The sequence below is a fragment of the Canis lupus genome, chromosome 32, assembly GCF_003254725.2.
Source record: "Canis lupus dingo isolate Sandy chromosome 32, ASM325472v2, whole genome shotgun sequence".
In the NCBI taxonomy this organism is placed as follows: Eukaryota; Metazoa; Chordata; class Mammalia; order Carnivora; family Canidae; genus Canis; species Canis lupus.
This window is the reverse complement of record NC_064274.1, coordinates 6,327,104-6,342,500: the sequence shown is the minus strand read 5'-3', so window position 1 is coordinate 6,342,500 and position 15,397 is coordinate 6,327,104. Positions and strand designations below refer to the sequence as shown.

Genomic DNA, 15,397 nt, shown 5'->3' with positions numbered 1-15,397 from the left:
CTACCGAAATGGTTCTTTGCTCATCTCATTCACCACCACCCCAATCTTATGTTCTCTGGAATTTAAGTTTGAGCACTGGACATCTATTTTCCATTGCAGTGTGTTCTGAGTGAGTTTTACAACTTAAAATCTTACAGCTTTTTTTTGTTTTGTTTTAATTATCTAATTTCATAAGACCCTCCCCCCTTTTCAACCTGTGTTACAAATAGTAACGTGTTCTTACATGGATGCATTATTATCTTTTCCTCATTTCTGAGGTTAGTAGTAACTTGAAAGGTTTGTTTCCAAGATGCTTTACTTTCCTGTTGGTTGAGCTTCTGTCTTTCATACTGCAAATTTCCCTCAAATGTTGGGTGATCCTTGGCTCTTATTTAGGAGTGGACAGTATAAAGGTGAATGTTGTGAATTGGCTAGGGCTTGTTAACTTTGGGGTTCACTATTGAGTGATCAGAATGTGATTTTATTAGGAACCCCTTGATAATCTCCCCCCTCCCCTTTCTTAAGCTGGTGAGATTCACCAGAAGTCTTTGTCTCCTCTCCTGCCTAAAGGGTAAAAAAACCTAGCTGCCAGTGTTCTAGGATTCCAGTGAGGGAAGGCAGCTGAGGGTTCTGAATAAGTACTTTATTCACTCCTATGCCTATTGAGTACAAAGATCACCTTTTCTTACTTCAGGTAATCTCCAATTATCTGCCAGGAATATGGGATTCTTTGTCAGTACAGAGAAACGGTGATGGTGGGTTTAACTGCTTGTCAAACAGACTGAATCAATCATCCTTGTCCTTTTACCTCTGTTTTTAAAGGTACCTGAGCTGTCAATTGCTGAGCCTTTGGCGGGGGGGGGGGGGGGGGGGCGGGGGGGGGTTTCTGAGGTACAGTCTGAGCTACTCTCATTGCTAATAGCATATTCAGTTTTCTTGTGTGGAGTCCACTACCATTTGTTGATAAGCTTCGCAGTTTCCAAAATTCCATTGTTGTCTCCCTTCCCATTCTTTGTCGTCCCAGTTTTTAAATGTTGTTCCCCTCCCCTCTTTAAAAAATTGGGTTTTAGTAGGATTTCAGAAGGGACTAAGAATGATGTGGTCTATTTTTTAGCAGGTGTGTGTGTGTGGTTTTTTGTTTTTGCGTGGGGGTGGTTGGTGATAAAGGGGGCAGGTAAATTAAAATGCAGATAGTATTCTAGAACAGTATTTTCCAGAATTTGGCCAACAAAGTAAATTTCAAAAGTAGCTAGTTTATTATAGAACCAATTTCTACTAATGGATAGTGTGAGTTGCTTTGATTTCAATTCCAGTTCTGCAGACTTTTACCACAGCTATCAATCCCACTTCTTTTCAAGTACTGTCTGTACTTTCTTGGTCTACTGTCCTAGTTGAAGTTTTGATACCTTTTGGTTTACTAGATGTGTGTTACCAGGTGAGTTATAATCTATTTGGGGTTTTGGGGTTTGTCTTTTATTCCTTAACTTTTGATGAGTTAAAAGTCTTAAGTTTTGGTGCTACATTACTATTTCCACACTGGGATGGCAGTTGCTTCATTGTTGTGATCAGGTTATAATACATTATATTGAACATCTGTCCAGGTGCCATTCATGCTGAGATAAATTTTGAAAGGTGGCTTCATTAATAACATTAGGATGAGGCAAGTTATTAGGCCTGTGCATTCCATACTTTATGTGCTCTTTTGACTGCTTGGAAAAGTTATTTGAAATTGTTATCTTGTACTTTAAGAAGTACTTTATGTTTAGGGTCTTGAGGTATTGGGAATTTTGAAAACCAGAACTGAAACCACTATCTACCATAGCATTTGTTTTGGTTCTGGAATGCATAATTTTATTTGGGGTCAGATTAACCTGAAATGTCAAAATCTAGGTCCATATAGTAAACTGACACATCTCAGTAAATTTTGGGGGGAGCATTTTACTTAAGGTAACTTTATTAGCATTCTAACATTTAAGTATGACCCCAAACTATTCATAAAAACTGATATTTACTATCGACTAGCTCAGAGTGCATTCTTTATCCCTTCTTCACTGCTGGCCTTTTTAAGAGTCTAGCCTGAAATTTCCACCGCTAAAATGATTCTGGCAACATGAATATCCAGTTGTGCAAATTGAGTCAGCCTGGCTTGTTGATTGCTGTTAGTTGCCTATAATATGATAAATTGGGCATGGGTTGATTCTAATTCTCGCCATTTCAAAGAGGCCTGCAGCCCATTTCTATCAGAATTGTTTGGGGCTGCTCTCTAGGAGCATATATTTTACACACCCCCAAGTGATTTTAGCTACCCTAAAGTTCTACATGTTTTTGCTTTAAGATAGTTATGCTATCTCTTAAGGATTTTTTGTTTTTACTATTATGTCATGTAAAGACAAAGGAGCATGTTCCATTAAACAACAATACTCAAGTATTTTAATCATGAACTCCCAAGTCTAGCTTGAAAAAACAGTTGGAAAGACTTTGCTTCCTAATGAGTGTACAAGATGACAATGAGCAGTAGTTTACCCAGTGGAAAAGGGATGTAGAGACATGGCAAGTTGGTTTTACGATTTTTAAATTCTCTGTAGGTAATGATACACATATTGCCTGCATTTTTGCCTCTTTGGTTTGTCACTGATGTCACTCATCCATTCCATTATGAATTGGTAACTAGCAACTCTGAAATTGACTTTGCTATTATCTTGTGGTGGTCTGGTTACATATTGCTCCACTGTCTTTGGTATCTTTAAGATTCTCAAGTAATTCGGCAGTCTCCCCATCTTGAATGGCTGTAGTATAGTAGTCTTAGGTAATGACTGGTATCCAAGGACTATGCAATTTAGGAAGACTGAGCTGTGGGTAACTGCTAAGTGTTAATTTGCCCCAGTAAGTCCTGTAAATTGCGGGGGACAGGAGTGCTTTAAGGGCATGAAAAAAGAACCTTACAAAATTATTTTACTATTAAAAAGGTATTGCTTCATAGGAATTAGATCCTAAGTAAGAGCAAGGTGTTCTTTGTTAATAGCAATCCAAATCAGTTACGTTAGTAGTCATGAGAGGAATTCCTTAAAGTCTTCAGAGAAAGTACAGATAAGCTTTAGAGGAGGACAGTGATAGAAGCTATTGGATTTTTTTTTATTCTGTTTTGATAAGTCACTTGATAGTTTACTGCACAGTTAATTAGTATGCATTTTATTTTGTAATGGGATAGGCTATATTGTATTTGCACTTTAGAATTTGCAAGGTTACATTTCTCGATCTTTTATTTCTCAAATAAAATATTAGAAGAAACTTAAGAGGTCTGTTAATGTCAGTACCCAAAAGCGACATTTAACATGTCATGGAAGTTATGTTTTGAGTAAGTACTCCAGAAAGGGAATGATATGATTGCACTTTTTTTGGTTGTATAGATGGCCTTGGGTTACACAGGGATTAATCACATTTTTAGAAGACACTTGCCAATCTCATTGATGAAATGGAACCCTTTTAAAATAAAAATTGGAAGATGGCTCTTTGATTATTACACTGTAGTTAAGAAATTGGCTAAGGCAATAAAACTTTGAAATGCTCAGTAATTTGTTGTACACTGCTTCTACAATCATTGATATATAAAGCATGCTACTACTAGTCAATTAGTTTTATGTGTTAAGACCTATCAGCATGTCTTTTTTTTTTTTTTTTTTTTTTTTAGTACCTGGTTGACTTGATTTTAAACTAACATGATATTCTCTGTATCACTTAACATTTTCAAGACATATTCTCCCTCAACAAATTGTTAGAACCAAGTGTTTCCATTTCTAGAAGCCTTTTTAGAGTCTTCATATTAAGTTTATAGTGGGCTTTAGTGGGGTTTTAATTTGCACTAAGTTTTCTTTCTGGAAGATTACTTATGTTCAAATTATAATGTAGTGCTTTTGTCTTACAATTAAACTCTTACAGCACTCATGCATTTTTTGCACTGTCTTTTTCTTTTCTTTTCTTTCTTTTTTTAAATTTAAGCTTTCCACTATTGGATGAATACCATCAAATAACAGGTCTTATTTTCTTAGTTTAAAAGGTAAGACAACTATGATGTTTAAAATGTCATAAGAGTGTTAAATGATGGGATTCTTTTGAAAATTAGATTGGGCATAATGGTCAAATAATGTTCTAAGTTTGAGGAGTCACTGAATTTAATGGAAGAAAAAAGGGTAATTTCTGGTTTTCTCCAGAATGTTAGGAAGAATAGAGAAAGGATGATTCTATATGGCGATGTTCATTCTCTGGCCTCTACTGGGTTTGCTGTCAAATGTGGTAAGACCACTAAAAGTGTTGGTAGTCCTCTACTATTTATGTGGACTTGTGTATATTTTTCAGAGGATGGCAAATTGGATTAGATGTGTACAGTAGCACTAATGTTAGCCAAGGTACTCATTATCAGTGTAAATTCAGAGGAAGCCTAATATAACATCATTTCACTATTCCATTTCCTGTTTGTGTCCCTTGAGAACTCTGAGAAATATGATTCAGTCCTATTGCTGGCCTGCCAAGAGAGGGGTTGCCATTCTGGCAGATCATGGTTTGGTGAGCAGTTCTGCTTTGCCCCATATGACCTCTGACTATATAACCAGCTTGTGATTTGCCTTTTTTTTTTCCTAAAAATCAGGTCAAATTAAATAATGGGTTTTGTTATTTTAGGTTCAGTGATTCTATAATGAGAATATGAAATTTTGAAACAAGTTTAAAATCCTTTTTCAGATTTTTAAAAATGTGTGGGGCATTCTATATACCAGGCTTAAAAACAATTTCTCGTTAATACGTTCCAGTGGCATAGATTATTTCAAATGAATGTTTCTGAGATCCAACTCTTTGTCATTTACCCTGTGATGTTGGGCAAGTAAAATTTAACTTCTCTAAGCATCAGTTTTCGAACAGAATTCTGTGTTCCTCTTGGATTTTAGATGATAGGCATGTGAAAATGCTTTGGGATTAGTGGTTCTCAACTTGATTGTGAGGTTAAACACTTCAAGCCCCATCCCAGCTTTAAGTAGAATCTTCAGGAGGTAGAGCCCAGGCATCTGTATTTTTTACGTAAATCTGATGATTGATGGTTGAAGGCTAAAGCTTCATGTTTTATAACTGTTTAAGAGCTATGGAAGTCATGCATATGAAAAGTGTTTATGCCTATATGTGCTGGGCAGTCGGAATATGAAGAATATAATACGGCCAGGCTCATGTGGAGTAGACATACATAACTGCCCATGATAGGATGAGTGCCCTTTTTAAAGTTTGCCTGGGTACCTGCCAGGACTCCCCTCCTTGCTTTTGTAAATTCTTCTGGGCTTCCCTGGTTATGAACCTTCAGGAGATTTGTTATAAAAGTCCCTTGAATTTGGTAAGTAATCTGAGATGAGCAAAGTGGTCTAAAGCAGTCTGGTTTACAAAATAGCGTGATCCCTTTAGAAGTAAATAAGGTCAAGTAAACATTGTGGGGAAAGGAGGAAGGATATGTAGTTTGGGGATTTAAAATTTAAAGTGTTTGCATGATATCTAAGTGGGTGTATCCAGTAGAGAGTTGGAAAATGGTTAGGAATTCAGAAGAGGTTACTTGCTAGAGAAGACAGTGTCAAAGGAGTGAATTAAAGCACCCCTAAAGTGTGGGAAATGAAGAACTACAGGCTGAGCTCTGCTGCAGGCCATTTGAGGACTGAGTGTACAATTGGACTCCTAAGGCCTAGTCCACCTTCTGTACCCCCACAGGAAGTGGTGTCTTCATTTGTTGATCTTTTCCTCTTACTGGCCCAGTGGAATCAGGCAAGTGACACTGCTTATCTTCAGTTTTCTCATCTCTAAAATAGAAATAGTAGTCCCTACCTCAGAATTGTATTAAATAATCTACTGGCACATAGTAACTTCAATCACATAACTTACTGTTGACTGCCTTTACTTATGGAGATAAATTCAATTTCTAGTAAGATCCAATTACTATCACACTTAAAACCCATGAAATAATCTTCAGTGACTGGAGCTGGTGTTGATCATTATCTTTCTTGAATTTATTCTCTGCCAGGCAATGTACACTTAAGTAGATGTTGCAATGTGTTTATGATTTTTATAGGTCTTGCCTCCTCGACTGGAATGTAAACTTTCATTGGGATTAGATCCATTTCTTATACTTCTATATATAGCCACTAATTTCTCAAACAGTTGTCTCTATCAATGTGTAACAAAATAAATCGTAATGTTAGGACTGTTTGAGTGCAGAGTAGGAGCTGAATAATATTTGAATGCAGAAATGAATGAAAAGTCTAAGGTTGCCTTAATATTTGTTTCTTTCTACTTAGGTATTATCTGACAAATGTAGTACAAATAGGTAAACACTCCTTATTAATAAACAAGTGCTTTTTTTCTTAACCCTTAAGCTCTAAGACTGCCTAGGAACATAGGCATTATATGAGACTTCCTGCCTGGAACCAGGGTGATAGCCTGTGCTTTACTTAAGTACTGCAAGTGGAGAGGAGCTTGTATAAGTTTTTCATTTTTAGTTTCCTGGGTGTTGGCACCCTAATATATAAAATTGGGGAGAAGGAAGATTAGGTGATCTTTAAGTTCATGACTTCTAGCAATATTTATACTAGTACTTAGGACAATCAAGAAACACATATTTTAAAGACTTCATTTTTTCGAGAGAGTACACCCAAGCAGAGTGAGAGAAAGAAGCAGGCTCCTCATTGAGCAGGGAGCCCAACTCGGGGCTTGATCCCAGGATCCCGAGATCATGACCTGGGCCGAAGGCAGATGGCTTAAATGACTGAGCCACCCAGCTGCCCCGCAGATATTTTATACATAATTATAAATTATAGAAATGTTAGGAGATACATTATATAGGCCTCAAAAATTAATAGAAAAATCCATGACAATTCCTTTTCTCTCAATACTCCCTCTTCAAATTCCTGTCTCTCCCCACCCTCCCCAGAACAATCTACTAACCTACAAAAAGCAAAAATATTCATGTGTCTTACCTGGCCTGCAATTAACTTATGGGATCAGGTGATATACTTTGAGTTAAGAATACAGGTTTCTTTTTTTTTATTATTTTAAAGATTTTATTTATTTATTCATAGAGACAGAGAGACACAGGCAGAGACACAGGCAGAGGGAGAAGCAGGCATCATATAGAGAGCCTGACGTGGGACTTGATCCAGGGTCTCCAGGATCACGCCCTGGGCTGCAGGCGGCGCTAAACTGCTGCGCCACCAGGGCTGCCCAGGATACAGGTTTCATATATACTACAGCCAATATTTGAATTAGTGAATATGTTTCCTAGCTGTGTGACCCTGAACATGTCATTTAACGTGGTATTTTCTCATCTACAAAATAAAGATAATATGAACAAACATCCACGTAGGACTAATGTGCTAGCCATTGTTCCATGTGCTTTAACATTATACTTAATAGTTTTTACCTCTTTATGTCATTGTAAGATTAATGAGACACTCCTCACCCAAAGCAGTTAATACCTTATATCAGAGTATATATTCAATATATCACCTATTTTTTTCTGGATATAAATTACAGAAACTCCAAAGTTTCTAACACTTCAAATCTTTAAAAAAGTATTTGGTGAATTGAAAGGTGATATTGTGCTGGAGAAACAAGAAGCTTGGTGCCTAATTAAAATGTTGATACCTAAAAAAATAAATAAATAAAATGTTGATACTTGATCATTATCAGAATTAAAATGTGTTCTCTAGCAGACAGGAACCCTTGTTCTTTTATTCTTCCCCATGGATCACTAAATGACCACTAAATTATTTTAATTTTAATTTTTTAAAAAAGATTTGATTTGAGAGAAGAGTGTGAGGGTTGTGGAGGGGGAGAAGCCCACTCCCTGCTTGAGCAGGGAGCCCAGAGGGGCTGGATCCTAGGACCCCAAGATCATCACCTGAGCCAACGGCAGATGCTAAATTGATGCCACCCAGGCACCCTGCTAAATGACTTTTAAAACTGACTTTAGACCTCAAGTTCCTACTTAGGAAATAGAACTTGGGAAACCTTGTTACCAACTGCAAAGTGAAGTTGGATACTTAGTTATTAGAATTCTTAGCGATTTGAGGTTATTGGATTAAATATCATGTGAAAAAAAAAACAGGGAGGCAAAAGAGGACCTGTGATTTATTAGAGAAATAATATAGCTTCCTAATTTAAAAATTTTTACCCGGGATCCCTGGGTGGCGCAGCGGTTTGGCGCCTGCCTTTGGCCCAGGGCGCGATCCTGGAGACCCAGGATCGAATCCCACATCAGGCTCCCGATGCATGGAGCCTGCTTCTCCCTCTGCCTGTGTCTCTGCCTCTCTCTCTCTCTCTGTGACTATCATAAATAAATAAAAATTAAAAAAAAAAATTTTTACCCAAAGAAATGGCTAGTATAAAACAATGGCTTGAATTGTCATTTCAAATTAAAGAATATGTAGAAGAGGTAAATGTCTATTTCTGGATTGTGTACTTATGTTAAGACTCCTAAGGGAATTATAAGATCACAGTCATTTTTCTTCTGAGTAAGGAGTAAGATAATAGAGATTTAATTAATGCCACAAATGCAACTGTTTTTTCCTATTAAATAAGAGTTAACACTTAAATAACATTTACTATATGGTAGATATAATTCTATGTGGTATTATTATTAGCTCCATTTTACACATAAGGAACGGGCGCAGGTTAAATTACTTGTCCAAAGTCACCTAGATGGTATGTGGCTGAGTGGAGAGTTAAACTTCAGTGGTCTCATTCCCCCGTTTGTGTTCTTAATCTTAACAAAGGGAAAGGAGGCTGGGGGAGTAGCTAGTGCAGTGGGGGGAAAAAAAAAACAAACGGAATTACAGAAATGGAAGAGGTACAAGGGCAAGAGTCAATAAGGCACACTGAAGGGACAAGGAAAAACTTGCAACCCCCTTCTGTTCCAGGCTTCCACCAGAGAATGCCTTCATAATTGTTGGTTGTGGAACTCTATGTTTACATATAACCATTTATTGGTAACTGCTGGGCATGGTGAGAGAAAGGGTCAGGTTGGTATTACATTTGTACTTAAAAGAATGATGATGATTGAAAGGAGAATTACCACAGTGATGATTATGATCTTTTTGAAGTGTTTCCACCATATCCTCCTAAGAATCTTTCTTGGTTTTTGAGATTCTTTGGCCTGAAATAAATATACACACAAATTTAATGTTTTCTTTCTGTACCTGGATTAATGAGCACACTCCCAATACTTCTTGGAACTGTCTAAAAGAACAGATTTAGCTTGGTTTTGACCAAATAAGTCTGAACAGCTTTTATAATATGATGCACCAAGATTCCAGGTGCCTTCCTTATTATATTCAACTGTACTTTTATTAGCTTTATTAACTCCCATGTTAATTGAAGAGTAACTTGACCAAGTTAACTCTTTGAGCTGCAGTTTCCTCGTCTTCAATTTATGATTTTATTTAACTGCCACTATCCCTTACAACCCTATTTAAAATAGCTATCGCTTGCCACCCCCCCCCCCCCCCGCCCCACCATGGGGAGCCTGGGTAGCTCAGTTGGTTAATTGGCCAACTCTTGATTTCAGCTCAAGTTATGATCTCAGGGTCATGAGATGGAGCCCCATGTTGGGCTCTGTACTCAGGTCAAAGTCTTCTTGAGATTTTTCCTCTACTCCTTCTTGCTCACACTCTCTCTCAATAAATAAATAAATAAATAAATTGCTCCCCTCCAGGATGCCTGGGTGGGTCAGTGGTTGAGCATCTGCCTTTGGCTCAGGTCATGATCCTGGGGTCCTTGGGATCAAGTCTCACATCAGGCTCCCTGCATGGAGCCTGCTTCTCCCTCTGCCTATGTCTCTGCCTCTCCCTCTTGTCTCTCATGAATAAATAAACCTTAAAAGAAAATGCTACCCCTCATCTCCATCCTAGAAAATATTCCCCTTCAATACGTTATCTTTCTCTAAAGTACTTATCTAGCATTATGTAATTTAAAAAATTTTTATTTTTTTTAAGAAAGGGAAAGAGAATTTTAAATGGGCTTTGCTCTCAGCAATGGAACCTGACACAGGGCTTGATCATGACCTGAACTGAAATCAAGAAACGGATGCCTGACTGAGTCACCCAGGTGCCCCACGTTATGTAAATTTTACTTAATGATTGTCGAGAATGGAGGCTCCATGAAGGCAGGGATTTTGGTATGTTTCACTCACTGCTGTATTGGCAACAGTGCATAACATACAACATTCTATTTTTCTTTAGCACCTGTATATTGATAGTGAGAAATGTGGTATTCTAACTGCGAAATCTTTTTTTTTTCCTCTCTGAAAACATTTTTTTAAAGCTTTTATTTATTCATGAGAGAGTGAGACAGAGAGAGAGAGAGACAGAGACATAGGCAGAAGAAGAAGCAGGCTCCATGCAGGACTCCGGGATCATGCCCTGAGGCAAAGGCAGAGGCTCAATCGCTAAGCCACCCAGGCTACCCGCTGAAAACATTTAAAATCTTTCTTCCTTTTTGATGTTCTTTAATTTCAGGATTACGTCTCCTGCTATGGTCCTTGTTTTGTTCATTCAATGTGGGAACTCATGCTACGTAGTTCTAGGAATTTTTCTTGTATTACTCTGATTTTCTCTCCTTTGATTGCCTTTTTTTTTTTTTTTTCCTGAAACTCCCATTATTCATATATTGGATCTCTTAGACTGATTCACTGTCTTCCTTATCTTTCCTCTCTCTTTTTGCTCTCCTTTCTGAGAGAGTATCTCTACTTTATATTACAATAATTCTATTGAATTTTAAATTTTTACTGTTTTAATTTCCAAAAGATCTCTTTTGTTCTATGAATAAGCTTGCATATAGCTTTTTATTATTGTTTCAGAATGTCTTCTGAAGACAGAGGTTGGGGGAGTGGTCACCATATCAAAATCTAGATATTCAGGGTAAGATTTTTCACTTAAAAAAAAAGATTTTTCACTTAATCCATCTAATTTTAATATTGTTGATCACTCTGGCCTCAATTGCACATGGTGTCTGAGTTTAGAGCCTCTTTGGTCTATTGTTTTTAGATAATAACATCTTTTGTCAGGGTTAAGGAGAGGAAGCAATGTGGCTGTAAAAAGTAGGAAAAGGGCTCTAAAGGTAACTTGTTCCTTTGAAAGACTTTGTACCTAGGCTCTTGTTTCTAGACTTATATTGCATGTCTACTTTTACAAGTACCATGTATCTCCAATTTCTGGTCCTTTCCAAGGTTCTATGGCCTGGATCACATTGCATCTTAGTATCTTTTGCTTAGTATCTTCTGCAAATGTGTTTTGAGTTTTTTGCTCTACTAAGGCTAACAAGTACTCATAATCCATTTTCTAGCTTCCAAAATTGTTGACATTTCTTACCTGTTGTCTTTTGTGTGTGTGTGTGTGTGTGTGTGTGTTTAGATGTATTTATTTTATTTTAGAGAGAGAGAGGGAGAGTGTGAATGGGGTCAGGGGCAAAGGGAGGGAGAGACAGACAAAGGGGAAAAGAATCCCAAGTAGACTTCCTATAGAGTGTGGAGCCTCAATCCCACTGCCCTGACACCATGACCTGAGCCTAAATCAAGAGTCAGAATCTTAAACAACTGAACAACCCAGGTGCCTCTCTCTTGTTTTTTGTCCTAGTGATTTATACATTAAAATCCCTAATTGCTTAACTTATCACTTTATTGGAGTTATGAGAGTATACCAGGATAAATGTACCTGCTTAATCTGCCAAATTAAAATCCATGACCCCGGGATCCCTGGGTGGCGCAGCGGTTTAGCGCCTGCCTTTGGCCCAGGGCGCGATCCTGGAGACCCAGGATCGAATCCCACGTCGGCCTCCCGGTGCATGGAGCCTGCTTCTCCCTCTGCCTATGTCTCTGCCTCTCTCTCTCTCTGTGTGACTATCATAAATAAAAATTTAAAAAAATTAAAAAAAATAAAATAAAATCCATGACCCCTATTTACCTGTAGGCTGACTGAAAAGCTTGTTGACTTAGTTTTTGATAAGCCAAAGTTTTTGATAAGCCAAATCGGCTTCCTAAAAACATTCAGTAGAGTCTCTTACATAGGGACCAAGGGAAAAGAGAGAAAACTAATTTCATTAGGCAAAATATGGAGGTTTAATGAGAATGATTATGTGCTATCTGTGTGAGAAAAACTGTAAAATACTTCAGTCAAATGTATTTTATGGAGTTGCTTCTCTTCAACTGTCTTCAAAGAGGAAATAATTTTTCTTCATGTAATCATGTATGCATAAAAGAGATTTGTTTGGAAGGTAAGGCAGTAAAGTGAAATAAAACTTCAAAATTTTTTGCCATATTTTTGTAGGATTTTTTATTTTTATTTTTTTTAAAGTTTTTTTTTTTAAAGATTTTATTTATTCATGAGACACAGAGAGGCAGAGATATAGGCAGAGAGAGAAGCAGGCTCCCTATGGGGAGCCTGATGCAGAACTCGATCCCAGGACCCTGGGATCACGACCTGAGCCAAAGACAGATGCTCAACCACTGAGCCACCCAGGTGGCCCATTTTTGTGGGATTTAGATGTTGCCACTTTTGCCATAAGAAAGACATATAATCTAATGAAAAGTTAATAAATCTAGCAATATGGTGGATTAAGTAACCCCATTACCCTCCTGCCACTATTACTACTCAGAAGTGCTAGAGAAAATATATAAGCAAACTTACATTCATGGCTGAATTTGGAAGAAAGTAAGAGTAAGGCCCGGTGCAGGAACCTAGAAAAGCCGTGAAAATCTGCAGTGCAGCTTCTCTGGATTTGGGAGGGTGAGGATGTTGGCTTCTGTCATCTAAGGGCTTGGGGTTTCTTTCACTGCTCATAGGCATAGCAGGCTAAGCTTTGGGCTTAGATGAGGAGATGAATGGTACTATATTGGATTTTCATCCTTCCTGCTAACTAAGCTCAAAACTGGAGTCTTCCTTAACTATCTCTTACCATACATTCAGTCTGTCAGCAACTCCAATTTGCTCCACCTTCAGAGTATATCTAGAATCCAGGGATCCCTGGGTGGCGCAGCGGTTTGGCGCCTGCCTTTGGCCCAGGGCGTGATCCTGGAGACCCGGGATCGAATCCCATATCAGGCTCCCGATGCATGGAGCCTGCTTCTCCCTCTGCCTGTGTCTCTGCCTCTCTCTCTCTCTCTGACTATCATAAGTAAATAAATAAAAATTAAAAAAAAAAAGAAAAAAAAAAAAAAAAAAAAAAAAAACCTAGAATCCAACCACTTCTCACCACTTGTCAGTATTCATTTAATGTTTTCTACAACTTTCTCTGCTCTTTAATTTTTTGCTGAAACTTGGACTTTCCCTGTGAGATAAATTTCCAACTACCTAAAATAATTCCTTTAGAATTTCCTATAGTGCAGATGTGATAAAGACAGCCAACCATCCACTGAAGACTTGAGTTCCCTTCCATAATGTAGAATTGTTGCTGGCAAGAGACTCTTCAATCACAGACCCATTTTTCAGGCTCCTCACCCCACCCTATGCTGTGTCCCTCTCTGCCTCTTGCACTTATGCAAAGCTGTAAGACTAATTCTTACCCCAATAGGTTGTGAGTAGAAGTGATGGGTGTCACTTTGGGGCTAAAGTGGCTATATGCAAATGTGCTTCCTCCACTCCCTGTTTAACCAACTGCCACCTGAAACTGAAAGACTCTGAGGCCCAAGGCAATGGGAGAGTCACAAAATGGAAAAAGCTTGGGTTCCTGGATTACCATGTGAAAGTACGCCCACTGAAAACCTGTCTTAGATTCTACTTATATAACCAGAAATAAACCTCTGTTTAATTAAAAAATACTGAAAACTTGAGGTATGTTGGTACAGCTAGTGTTTCTCTAATTTTGCAATTGATAGTAGGATGAGATGTTTTCACAAGAATCTAAAATGTGGCATTGGCTTAAGTGTCAGGGTAGGTAAGTGAACAAACTGCTATTAAAGCCTGGAAAGAGGGATCCCTGGGTGGCGCAGCTGTTTGGCGCCTGCCTTTGGCCCAGGGCGTGATCCTGGAGATCCGGGATCGAATCCCACATCGGGCTCCCGGTGCATGGAGCCTGCTTCTTCCTCTGCCTGTGTCTCTGCCTCACTCTCTCTCTCTCGGTGACTATCATAAATAAATAAAAAATTAAAAAAAAAATAAAGCCTGGAAAGATAAAGAACTGTGCTCTCCAGAGTAAAATATTTGATGGTTTTATTATCACCTGTGACAACTTGGAAGGTATACAAATTGTCTATTGCATCTCCCTTTGGAAGAAAATGTTGGAAAATAGAATGGTAGTGGTATGAGTTCTTGTTGCTGGCTGTATTTATCAAGGTACCAAATGGCTGGTTTGCAAGAAGAAATGAAAAAGAAATAAAGAGGGTGCAGAAATGTGAAACACTGAAAGATTGGGTAAGCTGATGTTTTTTTTGGTCCAAACAATAGGAAATAAGATTGAAAAGCTCTTTAATAGGGATGCCTGGGTGGCTCAGGTAGTGATTATGGGATTCGGGATGGAGTCCCACATTGGGCTCCTGTGAAGGGCCTGCTTCTCCCTCTGCCTGTGTCTCTGTCTCTCTCTCTCTGTCTCTCTGTGTCTCTCATGATTAAATAAATAAATATTTTTTTTATAAAATAAAAGCTCTTTAATAACTAATTTCCATTCAGATTCTGCCCTTCCTCAATAACAAAAAACCCCCAAACCTATTAAAAAATGGGCAAAGGACTTGAATAGACTTTCTCCAAAAAAAGATCTACAAATGGCCCATAAGCATGTGAAAAGATGTTCAACATCATTAATCACTGAGGAAATGCAAATTAAAATGAGATGCTAATTAAAAAAGAAAATGAGATGCTGGCTCATACCCAATAGGATGAGTATAATTTAAAAAAGATAGGAAAATAACAAGTGTTGGAGAAGATGTGGAAAAATCGGAACCCTCTTACACTACTCGTGGGTATTTGTGGCTACCCTCTTATGTTACTGGGTTCAGTCGCTACAGAAAATAGTTTGGAAGCTACATCAAAAAGTTAAACACAGAATTACCATGTGACAGTAATTCCATTCCTATGTATACACACAAAGGAATTGAAAACAAATATTCAAACAAAAGTTTGTACTTTTGTTTGTTTTTTTAAATAAATTATTTATTTATGATAGTCACACAGAGAGAGAGAGAGAGAGAGAGAGAGGGGGGCAGAGACACAGGCAGAGGGAGAAGCAGGCTCCATGCAGGGAGCCCGACGTGGGATTCAATCTCGGGTCTCCAGGATCGCACCCTGGGCCAAAGGCAGGCACCAAACCGCTGCACCACCCAGGGATTCCTGTACTTTTGTTTGAATGTTCAGGGTAGCATTACTCACAATAGCCAAAAGATAGAAACCCAAACATCCACCAACTGATGATG

At 38.2% G+C, this 15,397-nt stretch overlaps 1 protein-coding gene across 11 annotated transcripts in view; it reads right to left on the bottom strand.

Moving 5' to 3' along the window:
- LOC112646486 (uncharacterized) overlaps positions 1 to 15,397 on the bottom strand; it is a 264,641-nt gene that overhangs the window by 219,410 nt on the left and 29,834 nt on the right. For 10 of the 11 annotated variants that reach the window (XM_049105001.1, XM_049105000.1, XM_025426517.3 and 7 more), the window contains one exon: positions 9,074 to 9,154. In XM_049105001.1, coding sequence (XP_048960958.1) covers positions 9,074 to 9,154 — 81 coding nt within the window. Of the gene's footprint in view, positions 1 to 7,080; positions 7,645 to 9,073; positions 9,155 to 15,397 lie in introns of those variants that run through there. The other variant, XM_025426544.3, reaches the window with a different exon arrangement.